The following is a 21,929-nucleotide window of genomic DNA, read 5'->3' as shown; positions in this document are numbered from 1 at the left end:
CTGTCTGGTTACAAATATATGGTAGTACTTTTCCTCAAAAACTTAGTCAAAATGACTGCAACATAACATGAAAACCACTGGAAATACATAGTTATTACAAAGTAAAAAAAAGAGTCTGTCTAGTTACAAACAGACATGTACTAGTACTATCACTTTTCCTAAAACAGCTTACAGTCACCATGACAACCACTACCAAATAAAGCATTGCTAGGAAAATACTTCAATGTCTGTAGCGGAAGACTAAAGGTAAATGTCTTTTTTACTTTACTTGAGTTCGCAAATATAAAAAAGTAAATACCCTGGGATTTTTATTTGACGATGAGAGGCTCGTTGTCTATAGGTTGTGACTGTCATGCTGGTGTGCTGAATGGGAACCGTTATGTGAATGTACAGTAGCTAGAGCTAACATCAGAGCCATAATGAGGCTCTTGCTAACATTTACTAGCTTGCACTGACAACCTTCAGTTGGTAGCTAACGTCGTTAGCTAATGTAAGCTACTTGCCAGTAGCTAGCTAGCTAAGGTAGCTAACGTTTTCACATCAGAGTTCAAATTTATCTTCCCTTCCGAAAAAAATGCGTGGAATTTTCTAAAATTGTCTCGATTTCCCCCCAAAAAATAAACGTACCGTCCAAAATAAGAACGTACCAGGTGGATTTTTCGTGTAAAAAAAGAGTAGGGCTCGTGAGACTGCTCACCAAAAGAACGAAGGGGAACCCACTTGTCTAGCAGATTAAAACATGTTCGTAGGTACCTAGCGAAAAGTAGCCTCATCTTTCCTAGACTTTTAGCTACGGTACTAATGCTGAAGGCTCACTGATATCGCTGTCTGTCTTAGTGTGCCGATGTTGTGACTGTATGTATGTGAGAGAGACGCGTGAGTGACAGAGAGACTGAGGGAGAACAGGGAAAGAAATGCAGCTGAACGAATACGCTGTGTGTTTTAAATAGCGTAATACAAAATGCAATATGTGGAGGCCGGTGTTGATTCTGTGGCGCACTGCCACAAATTAGTCTATGTTTGGGAAACACTGTACAGGTCTCTCAAATCTCACGCATTTGCTGTGAGACTCGCACATTTCAACCATTTCTTACACTGAGAAGTGCAGATATCTGGGGAGTTGATAGTTGTCTCGAGTTATACAGAGTTAAAAACCAGACAATAAGAAACATGGTATGAATGAAAATGTGGGCCTACATTTAGCTGGTTTCACGTATATACTTTTATTTAAGTCTTTCAATGTCTTTGTGTGTATGTTAAATTAAAACAATAATTATGTATTGTTCTTTTTAGTAAAAAAAAAAAACTAACAATTTAACTATTTAACTTGACATGTTTACTGTTGTTTAATTAATGTTATATGTTGCTTAAAAGTAAAATATATTGTGTTCAACAAAAATATTTTTGAAATGTAATCGCAATACCGTGATACTGTGAAACCATGGTATTTTTTCCTTAAGGTTATCATACCGTCAATCTTATACCGGCCCATGCCTATTAGAGACCCTACACACTAAAATGACTGAGAATATGCAGATGCAGTTTTGTGGTACTCTTGAAAATGTCTTTCCCACAGTATTTAAAAACCAATACAAACAACGTATTCCAAGTGTTGTCTTAATTGTGATAGTTTACAGTGCTAACATTGTACAGACATCTTCTATAACTCAGTCGCTCCTCCATACATTGTCGTTTGATGGTAAATTCCAAATATGCTTCCATCAGATTTCATTCAACAACATTACCATTTTGCAGATAATGCAGCAAAGTGCTGTCCCATTCCAATTTATGGCATTTTGAGTCCTTGCAGCCTCTTGCACTCAATCACTTACCAGGTGATGTCAAGTAAGTCTGAGGGTTCAAGGCTTTAGGGGGGTCATTGGGTTGGGCCTTTGTATCATAATTCTCTGCATAAATGTGTCAAATATAAGAATATTCATAGTTAAATACATTCGGCTAACAATGAGTCCAACGTAATGTTTATATTACATAAAGCTCAAAAACTTTCGCACTCAAATTAATGCTACAAAATGTTACTTGCATGCTCGCATTACTTGTTGAAGCCCCTATGTACACCCACATCAAAACGATACTACTTGTGACCTAGGTTTGGGCTAAGCCCCTAATGTTTACAACGTCTGGCTCCGCCCCTGCCTACCAGCACAAATTCAGTCTAATTATGTGGGAAACACTGCAGCATATAGACAGATCCCCGGAAGTTAATTAAGGCATTTGAGTTTGTAATAGTAGTAGTAGGCATTCATCTCGTATTATGGCAGGAAGTAACGAGTAACAGATGTATTTTGCACTTGAAACCTTGTATTAATTTACAAGTATCAGGTATGGTGCCACTGGCAGTTTTCACACCATTGCTCTTTGTGCACTCACAGACGAATCCTTGCAGGAGAGAGTAAATTGTACTGCCTGCGGACAGCAAGTGAACCATTTCCAGCGCAACTCTGTCTATGAGCACCCCATGCTTAAAGTGCTCATTTGCAAGGTAATCAGGTTTGGGCTAAGCTTCTTGCAACATTAGAGAGATGGCTGTATGGGAAAATGGAGATGAAAAAATGCATGGTTATCCATCAAAAAAAAAAATATATATAGTAGAGACACAGTATTGTTTGTGTTTGTTGCATTCCTGATGTTGATGTATGCCTAAGATTAAAATTCCATTATTCCTCTACTCCAGTCATGCTACAAGTATTACACAAGCGATGACATCAGCAGAGACACAGATGGCATGGATGAGCAATGCAGGTAGGAAATAAAAAATCTCAGATGTTCAGCAAAGATTGAGCAAGAAGCTCTTAGGGCCCTAGTTTCTGGGTCAAGATGCAAGCAGAGGCGCACGGCACAAGATTACGGCACAAGTTCACGACACAATCGAAGGTATGGCCTTAGATTGTGGCCTTAGATTATGGCCCAATACCTTTTTGCTAATTTCTGAACATTTGGCGGTATTGGGCGCAATGGCGCACAGTTGTAAAATAATCTATATGAGGGGTTGGGACTTCAGTTCTAGCCATCAAAGAAGCACCCCTCATTTTCCTTAAAAGTAGCACGCCTCTGTCACCGACTGAGACAGGAAAGCGTCTCCTAGGAAGAATGTGTCAATCATACACATGCATATATTTTGTTTTGTGAAAGTAATCATTAGTTCAATTATTCTTGTAATATGCCAGCAGAACGCCTGTGTAAAGCGTTAAGACGTGGTCTGACGAGACAGAGATGGTAGCCCCCAATGTTGGTTTTATTTGACACCTAACTAGCACATCTTCACCTGATTTTGACCAACACTCCACTGCGCGACCCAGGCCCATTTTGGCATTAGTGATGCCATTGCAAGCCGTCAAATTAGAAAACATGGCAAGACGCCATGAACACCTTGTGCCCAACTAAATTGTGATATTGTCTGCTTTAGCGCTACCGCCAACATTGTGCCATCCGGAAACTAGAGCCCTTAGTCACAGTTTGCATTTCTTACAGTCTTATTACTGTATGCGTCTGTGTTCCCACTTATGCAGGTGGTGTGCTGAAGGGGGGAACCTGATCTGCTGTGACTTTTGCAACAACGCTTTCTGTAAGAAGTGCATCCTGCGCAACCTAGGCAGGAAAGAACTGTCCATCATCACAGATGAGAAAAAGAAATGGCATTGTTACATCTGCACCGCTGACCCCCTCCTGGACCTGGTCTCAAACTGCCAACGCCTCATAAGAAACCTAGGGCAGCTGTGGAGTAGGCAGGGGAGGAAGGACAAGAAAGGTGAAGGGGACAAAAAGCGTCACAGAGAGGTCAAATATCACAAACCGATGGTTAACGGGAAGGAGCACGTGGATGGCTCAGGAACTTTGACATTCTCCTACAAGAAGATACAGGTTCCCAAAGAGCTTTTGAAGAAAGCTAAGAGTCTTGTGGAAACTACCGCTGGATTAAATAGCACATTTATAAAGTTTATCCAACAGGCAACAGAGGAAAAGCAGGTCGACAGCGCAGTCAGGCACAGGCATTTGAAGGCCTTCAAGTCTGTACTGACTGATTTGAAGAAGGCCCACTTTGCTTTGGAGGCAGCTTTGGAGCCTGAGTTCCTGAAGCAAGTGATGCAGAATGGAGAAGGCAATGCTCTACCAAACAGGACAAGCAGTGAAAAGATTGTTGAGTCTGACCAAACACATGGCAGCTGTGACTTGACTGTCCATAAGGTAAATGAACATATTGAGGTGGAGGAGGCTGAGCTAGAGGAAGACAGACAGTCAGCCCAGGAGGATTTGAATGACATCCCCACTACTTCACCACAGGGGTCTGAGACCAATATAGACGCCAATAAAGCCAAACATCAGCCAAAGGCGAAATCTGAGACAGAAGAGGCTAATTGTGATGAAGGTGCTGCATCGGCTGATGAGTTGTCCCTGGATAAGGACATTGTCTCTGTTCCTCCATCTGTTCCTGATGAACTCTTCCAGATGGTGGAGAGCCTCTCGGATTCAACAATGCTATCTCAGGGGAACAACAGCACAGATAATGAAGACAAGACCCTCAAGTTCACCAGAAGATCACTAGACTCCAAAATGCCTCCTCCTAGGGTGAAGAACCTAATTGTTAAACTTACACCTGTTCCTGTGGTTACCACTTGTGGGTCCAAGAGTGAGGACATGGATGAGGGGCTGAAGGAAGAGGAGGTGAAAGAGGAAGAAGAAATGGAGGAAGATGGCGCAGGACACTTAGACAAGCAATGCAAGGTAGAGAGTAAACCTTGCCTCAACCGGAGGTCATCCAGAGTAAAGACCACACCCTTGAGGAAGCTAGCAGATGGTAAGATTGAGACCGACACCTTAAAGGATAACAACAACAACAGTGACTTTGAAGAGTCTGAAGGGCACAGCAAAACCAGAGCCTCTAAGAGAAATACGAAATTCAAGGCTGAAGAAGGGGAAAATACAAGCAGGAGCACCAAAGCCTCCGCAGAACTCAAGGCAGAAGACTCTGATTCAGATGAAGTCCCAGAGATCCTCCTTAAAACAGTGGCAGCAGATCAGAGCTCGGACGAGAACCAAGGAGTTGCAAAGGATGAATGTGCTGGCAGGAGTGCGAAGAAGTGCTTGTTCAAGCTTAACAAGACATCAACTGCACAAGAGAAAGAAAATAAAACTCCTAAACGGAAACTTGTGTCCAACAACTCAGAGTCAGGTGACAAATACAAGAAGACGTCAATGGCTTCCAAAAAGTCCAATAAGAAGAAGCAGAACACGTCTGAATCCTCTGAAGACACTGACTTGGAAGTGACAATGAAGAGCTTAGGCAAGGGAAAGAGGACGTTTGGCCAGGCCAAGAAGAAGGAAGAGCAAAAAACAAAGGATGACAAGAAGGAAGAGGCCAAAGCTGGTGACAGAAAGAGGTCGTACGAGAGCAAGCGCAAATCAAAGAGAGGAGCCAAAGTAGATACCAAGCAAGAAGATTCTTCCTCCAGTGAGGACATGGAGGAACCAAAGGCAAAGGGAGGAGGGTCAGGGGAGGAGAGTGGGGACCAGCAGAAGATCAAACCCATTGTGGAGGAGAGCATGGCCACAGGAGGAGACCCCTTTCACCAGTCCTCAGGTCAGTTTGACAGCTAAATGGAAACAATTACCACACACTTGGCCACAAGATCCATGCTATGTGCACCTAGCTAACTAGCAATGTTTGTCAGCTCTTAATGTTTTAGTTTACATGTTTTTTTTTTTTTTAGAATAAAAGGTGTAAACTAACATTGGCGATATTCTGCATGCTACTATATTGTATAGGCAATAGGAGATTTTGTCAACCAAAGGTATTTTGAATGTTTCTCAACTAGTGTTGTCACAAAAAACATTACTCCGGTAAGTCAGTACTGAAACTAAAGAAATGGTACCATACCCAAATATCTTAAGTTACGGTAGTAACGAGTTCTGGGTCTATCCGGTACCCATGCAGAGTTGGCAACTTTCGACCACTGACAAGCACAGTGTTGCCAAAGAAATCTCACAAGAAGTCGCTAGAGGCTCTCTTAAAAGTCACTAGATTTGATGCTAGTCACTAGATTTTATAATTAGTTTGGCTTTGGAAGGTCAGCTAAATCTAGTAAGAAGTGGAAAGAGCTGTGTATGTAAATACTTTGGGTGTGAGGCAGATGACAGCGGGATCATCGTGGATCACCAAAAAACAATTAGCAACCATCGCCGTTCATGTACTTTATGGTTTGTGGCATACTGCAAATGTACTGGGGCATACGAACTTTTACCTTCAGATTAATAGCCCGATTCCCCAACCACTCAGCCATCTGACGCCATTACTCCTCCTTTTAGATGACATAGTTTGCAAAAATGTGTGTGTTGGTGTTTGGGATGTATATATACGTTCAACCCTTTCTAGCCAGACCATTCAAATATGGGATCTTAAGTCCCCATGATTTCCTGCCTTAATATCTTCACTGTCCAATCACCGATTTTATTTCTGAAAACTGTCAGATACTCATGACAACATAAGCTAACAGCACATGTAATTGGTTAAGGGGTAACTGGCTGTGAATAATTAAGGTATCATCATCCATCTTTTGCCTAAGCGGAGCCAGAGAGGATTCATTTACATTACAATTAGTCATTTACCAGACGCTCTTATCCAGAGCGACTTACAGTAAGTACAGGGACATTCTAGGGATATCCATCTCCATCACTGAGGATGATGCGATACACATCTTGATGCACTGCCAACTATCCAATACATTAAAGATACATAAAAGCAACTACTAATGGGATACAATTCACCCCTATTGCGATGCAGTGCGATTCGACACGATGCGATTCAATGAGATGTGATGCAAAAGAATATGATGCGATGCAATTTAATATGGTACATAATGATGTATTTCTTTGTCAGACAGCAAATCATCAATTAACTAAACAAGTGAAAGTTTTACTTCACATATTAAACAAAGTCTCTGACAAAAGATAAAATAACATCAGGCCTGGACCTTGCCTTAAACCAGTCCTTCTTTCCTGTTGTATGTGTTCTCTGAATGTAAAAAAGGGTAAACTATTACTGGCAGTCACAAGCTGCTGTAAACACTGTCATAACACCACACACTAAATTGAACTCATATGTCCTACTTTTAGGTTTTTCTCAATAGCTCAGTTATCTATCGTCTTACTTTGTCGTACACAACAGGGATTTTTTTTCTCTGAGAATAGCTTCCTATTCTTGCTAGGGGTACCGGTGGATCTAGCCACTGACTGTAGCCATAGCTGAATCCGAGGGGGAGGCAGACGTCTCCACACAAATACCATGTTACCTCTTCAGGTGACTACTTAAATTAGCCGTGCTGCCTGTGTACTTTACACGACATATCTTGCCAATTGCATCGGTCTTGTCAAATTGCCCATCTTTGTTGTAAAATCCGAAGTGTTGCCAAATCTTGGATTTATTTCGCGACCAGGAATCAAACCGGCAACCTTCTGATTAATAGCCCACTCACTTACCGCTCAGCCATCTGACTCCCCGTGGGAGATTTCCTACAGTGTTAGATTTACTGCTTCAAATTGAAAACTGAGGAGATATTTCGAGTAAAGAGTTTCTTAACATGTTGTCAATTTTGTCAGTTAAAAGTCAAAACGTTTTAGCTTCGTTTTGCTTAAGCTAAATATAAGTTATTTGCAGAGGTGTCAGGTACAAAGTACAAATACTTTGTTACCTTACCTAAGTAGACATTTTGTGTATCTATACTAGGGGTGGAACGGTACATGTATTCGTACTGAACCGTACGGTACGGGCGTCACGGTTCGGTGCATGAAATTACATGGAGAATACACGGTATAAATAAATAAAACTTGCTTGCAAATTAATTAATGTTATGCGGAACTACTGTTAGATACTCGTGTTCTTTAGGGACATCTAATCTGTAGCCCTGAAGCTCTGATTGGCGCCGCCGTGAGTCAGAGATAGGCTAGCTAGGCACTGCCTACCCTGCCAAAATTTAAACGTAAAAATGTTTATTAAATCATTTTATTTAATAAACTTGTATTTGTATTTTTACTGTTTATTCTTGTGATTTATATATGCAATATGTGTGTTATTCCAATTGTTTAGACGTTACGATGACAAATGTAGCAGTTACGCATAATCAAATACCATTTTTCTTTTTAAATAAGCAGTGCTTTTACTGTCCGTTCACTGCGGACGACAAGCGAAAAACTCCCTTGCGCACTTGATCCTGTATTCTTCAACATGTACGTTGAAAAGCACAACTCTGCTGTGCCTTTGCACATAAATGTTATGCCAGTAATCACCTACGTTACGTATCAAACATGGACCATTTAATATCGAGATATTACTGGACATTTGCACAGCTAACGTCATTACACCAGCTACATTGTAAGCGTAATCCCCGCAAAATTCAAGTCAAAATGACAGCAGTGGTGTCTGCTGATATCAGGGGAGTCAGGTGGCTGAGTGGTGAGGGAATCGGGCTAGTAATCCGAAGGTTGCCAGTTCGATTCCCAGTCATGCCAACTGACGTTGTGTCCTTGGGCAAGGCACTTCACCCTACTTGCCTCGGGGAGAATGTCTCTGTACTTACTGTAAGTCGCTCTGGATAAGAGCGTCTGCTAAATGACTAAATGTAAATGTAAATATCACGGAGTTAAGGAATTTCTCCAAGCTCGATTTTATTCATGTAATTAGGTAATCTGGGTTTCATAACTCAGTGCCTATCCTCTTACTGACATCACCGCACGTGGTTGTGGGGTATGTGAGTGGAAATACATCTAACATGCTAACGCATATAGCGTGTGCTAAATGACCAAAAATATCCGACACCATCACCCAGGTGTGCCAATCACTGGAACGAGACAAAAAAACTGTCCAACTTTTCTTCCCTACAGTGCTTAACAGTAGTGCCCTACAGTACATTCAAATAGGGCCAAAAAACTGACGCAATCGGAATTTACATGTCATCATCAATGCGCCCGTATTCACTCGTAGAGGAACCTGGTTTGTTTTACTTTTCCCTCCGTTGTACCGAACTCGTACCGAACCGTGATGTCTGAACCGCGGTATGAACCGAACCGTGACTTCAGTGTACCGTTCCACCCCTAATCTATACTTTACTGGAGTAATAGCGCTTGCCGTCTCGCCTCGTTTACATTCCAAAAAAGGCTATTGATAACATGCCTCTGAAGTTTGACTTTTTGCACCACTACAATACTTGTAGGCAACTAGTCATTAGAGCCCGACCGATAAAGGATTTTTAAGGCCGATACCGATTCAAATATTTGGTGATTTAAAAATCCGATATTCCGATATAGGCCGATATAAAAAAAAAATTAACGTCATTGACCCTGCCAGGAATCGAACCGGCAACCTTCTGATTAATTGCCCGATTCCTTAACCACTCAGCCATCTGACTCCTGTTATTATTTCCTCACTAAAATAATATGATAATGCAGTTTAAAAATAAACTTGTTTGTTTTATTGTCACATCAGAACAGAGGAACATCAAAATATATTAAAGTTCTGATAAATAAAATGTATGAAAATACAAACTCAAGATATGAAACTTAAAGTCCTTTGAACAAAAACACAATATATATATATATATATATATATATATATAAAAAAAAATAATAATAAAAAAACCCCGTTAATATTCATTTATCGTCCATTAGAAATGCCGATACCGATAGTTTGGAAAATGCTTAATATCGGCCGATAATATCGACCCGCCGATATATCGGTCGGGCTCTACTAGTCATCATGTCTTCCTCTCCATGAAACGCATGTTAATGCTCAGTAGTACACATATATGGTTCTTTAATGTATTTGCATTGTACTAAAATGCGTTCATTTTAAATGGGCATAAATGTGGCTGAAACGGGTCCATCCCAAATTTTTCAACATTAACATTTTAATATAACATTATAGTCATTATGGCCTTTAGATAAATACTTTTAGTAGTTTTGAACAGGGGCGGATCTAGAAAAATATTCATGGGGTGGCAGGAGTTTTTGAGGGGTGGCACGCAGTTGCAGAAGTATATGCTGATTTAATCGCAGTCATATTAATCAATGTTTATTTGGAATGCCCCCAAATTAAGACATTTTAGCTCAAAAACATTAGGCTACATTTTTATGGCACAATATTAAAGCCTTAAAGGTCCCATGACATGAAATGTTCACTTTTGGAGGATATTTAACATTAAGATGAGTTCCCCTAGCCTGCCTTTGGTCCCCCAGTGGCTAGAAATTTCGATAGGTGTAAACCAAGCCCTGGGTATTCTTCTCCGTCTTTGAGAAAATGAAAGCTGAAACGCTCGGTTTTGAAAATCCTCTCCTTATGTCGTCATAAGGAGGAAGGTTACCTCCCCTTTCTCTGCTTTGCCTGCACAGAGAATTTGGCCCACCAATGAGAAAATGAGCTACGACCGTGCGAGCACGATATTGGTTTTTCCTCGAGACCAAACGACTGAAGCATTAGCCCCGCCTTTTTCTTCCTCATAGCATTTAAAGCTACAGACACAGAAACAGCACGTCCTGACGAAAGCTCATTGTGGGACTGCTTATAGTGGCTGTAATTTTGCGCCAAGGCTGAATTTCAGGAAAGAAACTTCAGATACAGTATTAGGGGACCACTAAGGCCTGTATAAAAGCATCCAAAAACAGCATGTCATGGGATCTTTAAATCAAAGATATTGAGGAAACACTGAAAATTTAGTTCTATTCTTTCGAAATATTTAACCTGTAAACCGAGCCCATTGCCACCAGTGTAGGTAGGTCTGTGACTGTGATAGCAATCAAAGAAAGTCTGTCAACCCTGAAACTGATACAGTAACGTTCACCTTACACTGTAGCCAATATTAAAACGTTAGTCATAAATGCTGAGAAGAATTGACACAGAAACACTTATCAAGCTAAATTACAGCAATAGACGGATGGATCAATACTTTTTTGCAAAGTCTGCATTCAATCGACCATATTCTGCATCAAACATGTTGTGGAACATCTTCGGTTGCTCCGACATAAGAACAGGAAGGCTATCGGAATTCCGCAGATTATCAGTCTGAATAACCGCAGAAAATTTGAAAAAAATCTGCATATTTTGTTTGGGCTTGGATAACGGTATATTTTGGCCGCAGTAAATTCCTGTCTGTGCAAACTTTCATGGCGAATAAAAACCCATTCTGATTCTGATTAGAAATTCACTCTCGCAAATGTCTGACTCGGCGGAGTGGGGAGGGTGGTTGGAGTCATCTTGTGCTGCATTCACTTGCAGTTGGATATTAGAAATTCGCTCTCGCAAATGTCCTATGAGCCACAACTTTTCTTTGTTTTCAAAGCTGCCCACTGGGGTTGCAGCTGAAGTGGCAAGGCTATTTTAGGGTGGCGGTTGCCACCCCATGCCCCCCGGTAGATCTGCCCCTGGTTTTGAAGCCAGTACTTCAAAAATTTTACTTGAGTAAAAAGCTTGAATTGATACTTCAACTTCTACAGAAGTCTTTTTAAACCCTAGTATCTATCGTTCTACCTGAGTAATGAATGTGAATACTTTTGACACCTCTGATTATTTGGCCAATTTGGTTAATTGTGGAAGAAAGTCTAACCGTTTGAGTGTAGCTAGCGCTAGCTAGTTTTTTTGGGGGGGGATTCAGGTTTTTTTAATGTTTTTCCACTAAACACTAGAATGGTCATAACCTTTAAACAAAAGATTATATGTCCAATCTGTTGGCTGTTCTACATTGCCCACATAATCATGTATGTTTCATTTGCTCTAAGCTTTCCTCTATCTTGTAATGTATGGTTGAAAATTAAGTTGTCTGATGAAGCATGGCGGATGGAGAATATTTGTGTAAAGAAATTTCTCCGGGAAATATTATTGATAAAGGATGATTTGCCTTAAATAACCATACATATATTTATCCTTATAAAGCCCTATTTCTTCTCTCAATGTGGGATAGACAGTTCAGGTGTATGATGTAATATGAAAATTAATGTCAATATGAATATTATTTTAATATATTACTCTAGCACCAAATGGAATTTTGGCTCAATCAGGCAGGAGTTCCCTCAAGTTTTTTCCTTCTAGTGACATTTTTAAATATTTACTCATATTGCATTTCATTAAGAAAAAACCCTCTTTGAAACAAGCTGATTCTAACAACTGTCACTTGGCTGGAATTGTGATTTTAGGACCACCTGCAAACTGAAAATATGCACCCCAAAACGTATATAGCCTAAGCTTGAAATGTATTCCTGGAAAACTAATATAATATAATATATTTTATAACAATTTTACTGAAAGCGATAATTGGCAGCAACAGCAAAAGCGACTATTTGGTCACAGTCTACAGCCCTGCCTGGAGAAACCAGCTGTGCTTTGTTTTGCTCCTAGTTTCATACTTCACACCCGGTAAGTTGTACAGCTGAGCTAGCTTACTACTAGTCTACCACTGTGTGGGAATTACTGGAGCTAACCAGTCGAAGGGCTTACAAAAATACAGGGTGTTGATATCACAGCCTGGAAACATAGCAAGATACATGTTATCACCCTGGCCTTTGCCTGTGGCATTTCTGCAGCTGTCTTGACGTTTTAGTCGCTAGTTTAGCTAAACTAATGTTCTACCAAAGGTAATCTCTCATGACGTTGGGACGTTGTGTTGGCTAGTAAGCCACCGTGAGCTTCACTTTTCACCACAAAAACTTTAATTAAACCTAAACCGTGCAATGGAACGTAAAATCTAATACAAGCAGCGCAATCGTGAGCAAGACAAGTTAAGGTGGGAAAATAAATAATAATAATAAATATATATGAGAATATAGGATGGGCCTTTTAAGTGGCAAGCACTCCCAAATATATATGAGCAAGAATATAGGTTGTGTCTTGACAGATGCAATCACACCCAATAATAAATATATGAGATAATATAGGTTGCGTCTTGCCATCGGCAAGCACACCCAATAAATACTGATGAATCAGATAAAGCCTTCTGATGTGTTTATGCTTCAATTACTCTTTCAGCAATTATAACGGTGGATCTGAATATAGGATATGATAGCTCTAAGTACTACCTTTCATTCGAGCCCACAATTATGGAAAGTGATACCTTTTTATCCTAGTATGGATAAAGTATTTGACCAAGGTCAAAGTTACCAAGTTAACAGAGAGTCAGTAGTCAACTGAGTGAATGGATGCGTATGGACTGTTTTATTCTTTGGTCCTTAATCTTTTGACTTATTTGCTGCTTGTATAGGTGATGATGAAGAGGGTAACCATGACATTCAAATGGCAGATGACGATGATGATGACGATCCCGAAAACAGGTAAGAGTTGTGTAAGAAGACCCCCCAAAAATTCCCCACCTTTACAACACCAATATAAAACACCACATTAGCACATCACACTTAAATCTCCTCTGTATTCCTCAACTTGATTAATACTTGTATAGCACCCATTATAACCCTATTTAGCTCATGTTGATCCCTGAAGAGTCGTGCCTTTGACCCTGTTTTCAACTATTTCTTAACACTAGAAGCGCTGAGCCGAGTTTTACTAGAAGCGTGGTTAGTGCACAAAATTAGCCTATTTAATCTATTTAGTCCGTAGATGTAAAGGGAACAAAACGTAGGCTATTCTAAATGATCGGTCAGGATAGTTGTAGTAGATAGACCGCCTACTTGATTTATCAAATGCAACTTTAATTTTATATGTGCTGCTGCCCTTGCGTAAACCGCCATCTACATAAAACCAAAATACACATTCTCAACCAATATTATATTATCCACTGCCTATTATACGCTACACTGCCTGTCTTTCTGAAAATTGTTAAATTGAATAGGCTTAGTATCAAGAGGCTAACGTCAAGTAAATCTCTAGCCTAGAATTTCCAAACAAATTATGTGGCTTTCTTTTTTGCAATACTTGGACTGTGTTCTGACATAAATTAAGGACATTACATGTTTGCCTGTATAACTTAATCTAATTAGACCATTGAATATTTATGATGTCCCTGTGTGTTTGTTTATACTTGACTGGGGACAACAACGCAATCTTGTCAGCTGACTATAAAATGTTGATGTTGGGCTACTATAGACCAATTGCAGTCTAACCTGTAATGTGTTTGAACATCCTTTAGACAGTAAACTTAAGTTTGCTGAATGATTGAATGGCTAGACAACAAAAACGCTCTAATTAAATTATTACCGACCAACAACACGGAAATAAATGACTTTTTTAAATGACATTTTCCAACCTTGCCTTTAGCGGAAGAAGCTTCATCTAGTGACCATTACATGTCAGTAACAATGTCCTAACGGCGCTATAAGTAGGGGAAAACAGCTTGGCGCAACCACTTACCTTGCCATGAGTTAGACTTTGTTGACAGGAGGTGGGGATTAGCCCAGCTGCACTGTTTCTGATTAAATACTTGAACAAACTACCAAAGGATTGCCAAGAAGATGCTCCTGGCCCAGATCAAATCCAATTATTCTTCTGGAGCTGAGACTTCCTCTGAGAACGAAGAATTGGACAACGAGGATAATAAATCAAAGAAGTTGGCCAAAGAAGAGGATGAGGAAGGTGAGCTAGATTGTACCACTGTGGCTTTTGAATGGTTTTGTTTACCAAAGATTAATTTGGCTCTGGAGTTTATCAGAAATATGTTACTGTTTTTGATTTTCAATAAGTGGTCCTCCCTTGTTTTCTTGTGCTTACACTTTAGAAGAGGAAGATGAGGACGATGATGTTGACTCTGGTTCTGAGGTGGATGTGAAAAAGGGTGGCCGACGTCACCGTCTGCTTAAACACAAGCTGTCTCTAAGTGAAGGAGAGTCAGGAGATGAGAAACTTGTTTCCAAAGGCAAGAAAAAGGAGACCAAGAGGAAGACCCGGCGGAAAGGTATGTGGTTGAGTTGGAGTCAGTTGTGATAGACTTGGCATGATACATGAGTCCACTTTATATGTATCACAATACATTATTAAAACGTATGTCTTGATATATTTTCATACTATAATAGAGGAATGGGTTTTAGTCAGACAAAATATTACTGAGAAAACAACATTCCAGTTAGGCTTCTAGCAGAGCTATAGTCCACACCTTGAAACCATGGTGTGGCTGGGTTACCATCGCCAAGTCAAATTATGTCATAGCCATGCCATGACCAACCAACAGGGCAATACAACCATTCTTACACCCAACTACAAGGTCTACATCAGTGGTTCTCAACCCTGGTCCTCAAGTACCCCCTGTCCTGCACGTTTTAGATGTTTCCCTGCTCCAACACACCTGATTCAAATGAATGGTCGTTAACAGGCTTCTGCATAACTAGATAACGACCCATTGGAAACCGGCTGCTGGGGGGTTTAGACTTGCGAAAGTCATAACCAATTTCCTTGTAATAACCTTTCTTTGTGCATGGAGGCATTATCAAGCTGAAACAGATGACCTTCCCCAAATTGTCATAAAGATTTAAGTACACAATGACTCAATGACACTTTACGCTTTCGCATTAATATTTTCACCAGTAAAATAAGAGCTCTAGCCTAAAACCTTGAAAAACATTGTCTGTTGTTAATTTGGCTTGATAATGTCCCCATGTACAAAGCAAGGTCCATACAGACATGCTTTCCTGAGTTTGGTGTGGAAAAACTTGATCCTTGACCTAAACACCTTAGGGGAAAAATGCTCATGCCCTCAGCAAGCCAGGTCTAATCACCCCAAATCAGTGCCAAACCCCCCTAATGCTCTTGTGGCTACATAGGCAAAGCATCCCACATATATACTCAAAAACTTTATGTCTTGTGACTTCCCAGATAAGTGGTAGCTGTTATAGCAGCAAAAAAGGCCCCAACTCCATATTAATGTCCAACAAGCTTATATAGGTGAGATGATCAGGTGTCCACGTGCTTTCGGCCATATAGTGTATGTTGTTTAGATGCCTATAGTTAGCGTAGGAGCTGTCTCCTCATTGAAATGATCCGAAGCAACAGCAAGCAAATAGGGCTATCAAGAAGTTCTGTTGGTTTGTGGGTTGTACAAGAATTGAAATATTACATTTACATTTATGCATTTAGCAGACGCTTTTATCCAAAGCGACTTCCAAGAGAGAGCTTTACAAAAGAGCATAGGTCACTGATCATAACAACGAGATAGCCCCAAACATTGCGAACAGCCAAAACATGAAACATACATGGTGGAAAACCAAATAAGTGACAAAGGGAAGAACCATAAGAGCAAACAAGTTACAATTGAACAACACGAAACTCCCCTCAAGAGTGCAAGAGTGTACCTGTAGAAAAAAACACAATCAACAGTAAAATATTTCACAGTGAGTACAAGAATTTGAAACCGTTACAACCATATAAATATAAAAGAAAATAAATGCACCTGCATTTCAGAGTAGTGGTAACAGAATCAGTTATGGAAGTGTAGGCCATATCCAATCATATATAGTGTGATAATAAATAACATCTATATTAATTAAATAGTCTCCCATAGATGTACCGCATGGGCACTATAATCAATTATGGCTGCAACAATGAATCGATAAAATCGATAACATTTGATTATTAAGAGTTAGCAATGAATTTCATTATCGGTTCGTTGTGTCGCGCAACTATTACACCACTCAATAAGTCGCGGAGATGTTTGAGTATTAAAAAAAAACTTGTGTTGAGCGCAGAGCAGAGAAAAAAAAAGAAGAGTGGAGGTAGAGGAAAGACCATCGGAGAGACCCCTAACGTTGTTCTGAAACACATGGCGGAGGCAGAGAAATCAGTACGACCCAAGTCATCCAAGGTTTGGGAGCATTTCACACTTAACTAAAGAGGGTACAATTTCTGGGGAAATTGTGGGGTGTGCTCCTGTATTTTTGTACGTCCTTGTTAGCTGTTGCGATTCCCACACAACAGAAGTGTAGTAGTTAGTTAGCTCTACAATTTACCGGGGTTAGGTCTGAATCTAGGAGCAAAATGGAGCACAGCTGCCAGCTGTAGGTATATGCAGGTAGCAACGCTAGCACGGTCGGCTCAGTGGTTAGCACTGTCGCCTCACAGCAAGAAGGTCCTTTGTTCGAACCCTGGTCGCTCCAGGTCCTTTCTGTGTGGAGTTTACATGTTCTCCCCGTGCCTGCGTGGGTTTCCTCCAGGTACTCCGGTTTCCCCCACCATCATAAAGACATGCATCGTATGAATGTGAATGAATGTTGGTAATGAATGTTGGTGGTGGTCGGAGGAGCCGTAGGCGCTGATTGGCAGTGGCTGCTGTCTGTCAGTATGCCCCAGGGCAGCTGTGGCTACAGTTGTAGCTTACCACCACTGGTTTCACTGTGTCTGAATGAATACTGGACTCTGTAAAGCGACCTTGAGTACTTTGAGTAGTAGAAAGCACTATATAAGATCAATGATATATAGTGCTAAATAAGTATTTAGCTGGTCTTCTTCATGACTCCAAACTTTCCTAGACTTTAAGCTACGGTACTAATGCCGAGGGCTCGCTGATATAGCTGTCTGTCTTACTAGAACGGTGTATCTATGCGTCGTTGCTAACGTGTGCTGACGTGATGTTAAGGCTAGCACTGAGGTCCCTTCTGCCACAAGGCACTTTTTACCACAAAAATTTAATTTCAGCCTTAACCGTGCAACGGAACGTAAATCCCTATATAATCAACGCAAACGGGACCAAGACGAACATTTTGACAACAATATTTGTAGTCAATATACTGAGGGATCCTTAGGGGTGGGAAAATAATACATATATATGAAAGAGAACAATGGTTGTGCTCGCCGAAGACTTGAGCCCAATTTTGATACGATTCATCGATTAATCGAAAAAAGAATCGACAGGTTAATCGATTATTAAAATATTTGTTAGTTGCATGCAATACTGCATGAAAAATTATGAGAATCAGCAATAGATTTTTCTGAAACGTCCTAGTGTGAGATTGTTCTTGATTCTTCTCTCCTCTATTTAATTATTTCCCTCTTTCTTTCATCCCCCTGACCCCTGTCTCCAGTGGGTAGTGATGACTCCGAAGACTCTGACTTTGAGAAGTTGGAATCCAGTTGTGAGGACTCAGCAATGAGTGAGGAGGTCAGCGATTCAGAGAAGGAGGGAACCCGCCGCAAGACCAGGTGAAGAGAGACTAATTGAAAAGTCCCAAAAACCTTTATTCAAATTATTGAATACTCAAGTTGAATGCAATGAGTTACATTATATTTCAAACCTTTATATTTCAATCAGTGAAAAATAATTTAAAAATGTTCATGCAATATTCAACATGAACAAATTCTGATCATTAAAATTTGCGTTTGTACTTGAAATGACCAAAATTGTTTCATATTTGCTCCTTTGCAGAAAAGCCTCACTGATTACCTTATTATATGTTTGATGTGGTAAACATTCACCAGTTTTGTGTAAGACTTGCTTGTATAAGTTGAACACTAAATTCATTCAAATCAGATCTTCCAAGAAGAAGGGAGAGGACAAGCAAAGGAGCTACCACCAGAAAAAGAAAAGGCGCAGAATTAAGGTCCAGGACTCTTCCTCCAGCAACGAGAAGGTAAAAGGAGATAGCGGGTGTGTGTGGACTCCCTTACAATCGGATTAGGGTTGGATCCTGTATAGTTATTGCTGCTTTTCAACTATTGAGATCCTGCTCCTGCTCTGATTCTGTGAGTCTTATTGGTAAAAGCAGCTTTGAAATACACCCAGGGCTCCAGACTAACTTGTTGCCTTGGTTGCACTGGTGCGCCTAACTTTTTTATTTAGGTGCACCAGCACAAAATTTAGGTGCACCCAAATTTTTCCTTGCGTCGCCACAATTTCAAGGTCACCTTTTTATCACGCTCCATATACATTCATATATATTATGTAAATAATCTTTAACACGAATAAGGTGTAGGTAAATATTTTTTTTATTTGAAGCACAATCATACTGTATATATATAAATATTTTAAGTGCTTCACTGAGCTACCAAACTAAAACATTTTAAGCAAAATAAAACATTTCAAAATAGAAAGTGCTACAGTTTAAAAGTGCTTCCCTGAACTGAGACCTAACATTTCATGGCTCAAAGTCTTATAGCGGGTCCCACCTTGCTGTCCCATGCCCTTCAGATGGCCAACACCTGTAATTTGGCCTTCTTGCCCTATGGCCTTGGCTAAATCATCTTGCCACACTCTCCCTAGCATCAAAATTCTAGCTCTATGGGTTAGCTCCATGGCCCAGCTTCGTAACTCAGGGGTCCGCAATTCATTTTTACAAGGGGCCACATGAGAAACCTGAAATGTGTTGGAGGGCCTCATCAATTTGCTCACTATTCATTTTCTCCCATTGTAAAAAGCAGTAAAGTATATATTTTGATTAGCTGCTACTGGTTATCAGAAGAATAAGGATATTCTGTAAATATTTATATAAATATTTTAGATTTTGGTGTAGGTCAAATAGGAAAGCTTATAGAAGTAATAAACAGTATAAACAACAACAACAGTGTTTCATTTTATTTGTAACCAGTTAATCTTCACAAACACTGAAAAGTTGTTTTGCAGTATGTTAAAGATGTGGAATTGATCAACTTTATACAAAAAGCAATACGTTTTTTCAGTTCATTTTGTTCTGTGAGAGAAATCCACTGGGCTTAAACAAGCGCATCGAAATCTGTCTGAATGTCTGAGGTGGATATGCGAAGGACAGCTGACAGGTAATGATCAGGGTCTGCAGTTCAACTAGCAAACCATCAGCCTGCGCCCACTGAATCAGTCAAGTTCTTATTATGTCCGCGGTTAGTTTTTTTTTCTTCACAGCTTTCACTTTGACCTCAGTAAACAGATACTTAGAAGTCCATGTCTTGTTAAAAGTTAATCAGTGGCAAAGTTTTTCATTTTCGAGGGCTAACCAACAGCTAACTCTCCTGTCGGTGAGGTTGCGCAAGCGCACATATGTAAATCGCCTGATCACTGTAGTCTTTCAGGACTACATATTTACTACCGCTCAACACATTTATTTATTTTAAATTTTTGATTTACCTCACGTGGGCCGGATTGAGACAGCCTGTGGCCGGTTATGGCCCGCGGGCCATACAATGCCCAGGTCTGCTAAACTGACTCTCTGGTGCTCAGGTCGTAATTTCAATCACACAGCACGGAGCTACAGGAATATCTGGACCACAGCCAATCAGAGGCAAAGACCCGCCCCATCTCTGTCTCTGATTGGTTTAGACCACGATATGATCCAACCATGAGTGTCAGTTCCGTCTTAGGATAACAAACGCTTCGTTTGTGGAGAGACGGCGGATGCGAGGAGGTTAGGTGCACCGGTGCGACCTAGGAAAAAATGTAGTCGCACCGTACACATTTTGGCCCTGACACCATAGTACATGGTGAACCCTGGTCCGCTCATTTGATTGTTTGACCTGTTCTAATAGTAAATAAGTATTGGGTCAGATGGCTGAGCGGTTAGGGAATCGGGCTAGTAATCAGAAGGTTGCCGGTTGGACTCCAGGCCGTGCCACACAACGTTGTGTCCTTGGGCAAGGCACTTCACCCTACTTGCCTCGGGGGGAATGACCTTGTACTTACTGTAAGTCGCTCTGGATAAGAACGTCTGCTAAATGACTAAATGTAAATGTAAGTACATGTTTGGCTGCAGCGGTTGGGTTTGTGGTGGATATTACTGTAAGTAACTGTTTGATCAAGGGTTGAGCCGTCTGTCCATGTTTGTGGTTGTCTCAGAGTGGTTCAGGAGAGGGGAGTGGCTCTGGGGAGGAGGGAGATGATGACAAAGGGACCCCCAAGGGCCGCAAAAAGATACGCAAGATCCTCAAGGATGACAAGCTTCGAACAGAAACAAGGGATGCTCTGAAAGAGGAGGAGGACAGAAGGAAACGCATCGCAGAGAGGGAGGCCTTGAGAGAAAAACTTAGAGAGGTAAACCTCTTACATCAGGTAAAAAAACAAATCGATGGATTGATTATTCACACTTTGTCTGAGGAGTTAAACCCTATATATGAGGTACCCATTAACATTCCGTCTCCTTTCCTCTATTCTCTCCGCCCCCATCTCTACTCCCCTCTCCACTTCCCTCTAGACTATTGTTGTGGAGGAGTCCTCCCAGGTAGTGTGTCCAATCACGACCAAGCTGGTTCTGGATGAAGATGAGGAGACCAAAGAACCTATTGTGCAGGTGCATAGAAACCTGGTCACAAAGCTTAAACCCCACCAAGTTGACGGTGAGAACACAAGCACACAGACAAATGACCACACGTGTACTGTACATATAGACATATGCTTGAAAATACCCAATGTGAAAAGTGTTTTAATGGAGACGACATGTGAGTAATTTATTTTGTGTGTGTTTTGCAGGAGTGCAGTTTATGTGGGACTGCTGCTGTGAGTCACTGAAGAAAACCAAGACATCATCAGGCTCAGGCTGCATCTTGGCTCACTGCATGGGTCTCGGCAAGACCCTGCAGGTAGGACTGGATCTACCCTTCTTACAGCTTCATCATAGTTCTGTCTTGGCCTTCCCTCTCTGTACCTCTTTCTTGTGCATTATTACACTCTTTGTCTAACCCTCCTTCTCTTTTTTCTTTTTGCCACTTTCTCTGTTTCTTGACTTATTTGTCTCTCTTTTGTGAGAGGACTTTCCCTGAAGTCTAACCTTAATCAGGGAAAATATATTCTGACCGTGGTTTCTGCTGTGTCCCCTAGGTGGTGACATTCCTCCACACCATGCTACTCTGTGAACAGATGGAATTTAGCACAGCGCTGGTGGTGTGCCCCCTTAACACTGTGCTCAACTGGCTCAATGAATTTGAGAAGTGGCAGCATGGCATGAAGGACGAGGAGAGCCTGGAGGTACGAGATTCTGCTGTTGGTATCATGATAGTTCTACTGGTACGAATATGTTGCTGTTTGTAACCTGAAAGGGGC

At 40.8% G+C, this 21,929-nt stretch overlaps 1 protein-coding gene across 1 annotated transcript in view; it reads left to right on the top strand.

The window, feature by feature from the left end:
* Positions 1-21,929, top strand: part of LOC134031986 (transcriptional regulator ATRX-like) — a 124,799-nt gene that overhangs the window by 13,660 nt on the left and 89,210 nt on the right. The window contains exons 5-16 of the mRNA XM_062475736.1: positions 2,391-2,500; positions 2,693-2,760; positions 3,528-5,596; positions 13,254-13,323; positions 14,445-14,578; positions 14,721-14,897; positions 18,013-18,130; positions 18,459-18,558; positions 20,730-20,942; positions 21,085-21,226; positions 21,360-21,469; positions 21,708-21,854. Of these exons, the coding sequence (XP_062331720.1) occupies positions 2,391-2,500; positions 2,693-2,760; positions 3,528-5,596; positions 13,254-13,323; positions 14,445-14,578; positions 14,721-14,897; positions 18,013-18,130; positions 18,459-18,558; positions 20,730-20,942; positions 21,085-21,226; positions 21,360-21,469; positions 21,708-21,854 (3,458 nt within the window). The remainder of the gene's footprint in view (positions 1-2,390; positions 2,501-2,692; positions 2,761-3,527; positions 5,597-13,253; positions 13,324-14,444; positions 14,579-14,720; positions 14,898-18,012; positions 18,131-18,458; positions 18,559-20,729; positions 20,943-21,084; positions 21,227-21,359; positions 21,470-21,707; positions 21,855-21,929) is intronic.

Source organism: Osmerus eperlanus, chromosome 13 (genome assembly GCF_963692335.1).
Source record: "Osmerus eperlanus chromosome 13, fOsmEpe2.1, whole genome shotgun sequence".
NCBI lineage: Eukaryota > Metazoa > Chordata > Actinopteri > Osmeriformes > Osmeridae > Osmerus > Osmerus eperlanus.
This window is presented reverse-complemented; position numbering and strand designations above follow the sequence as displayed.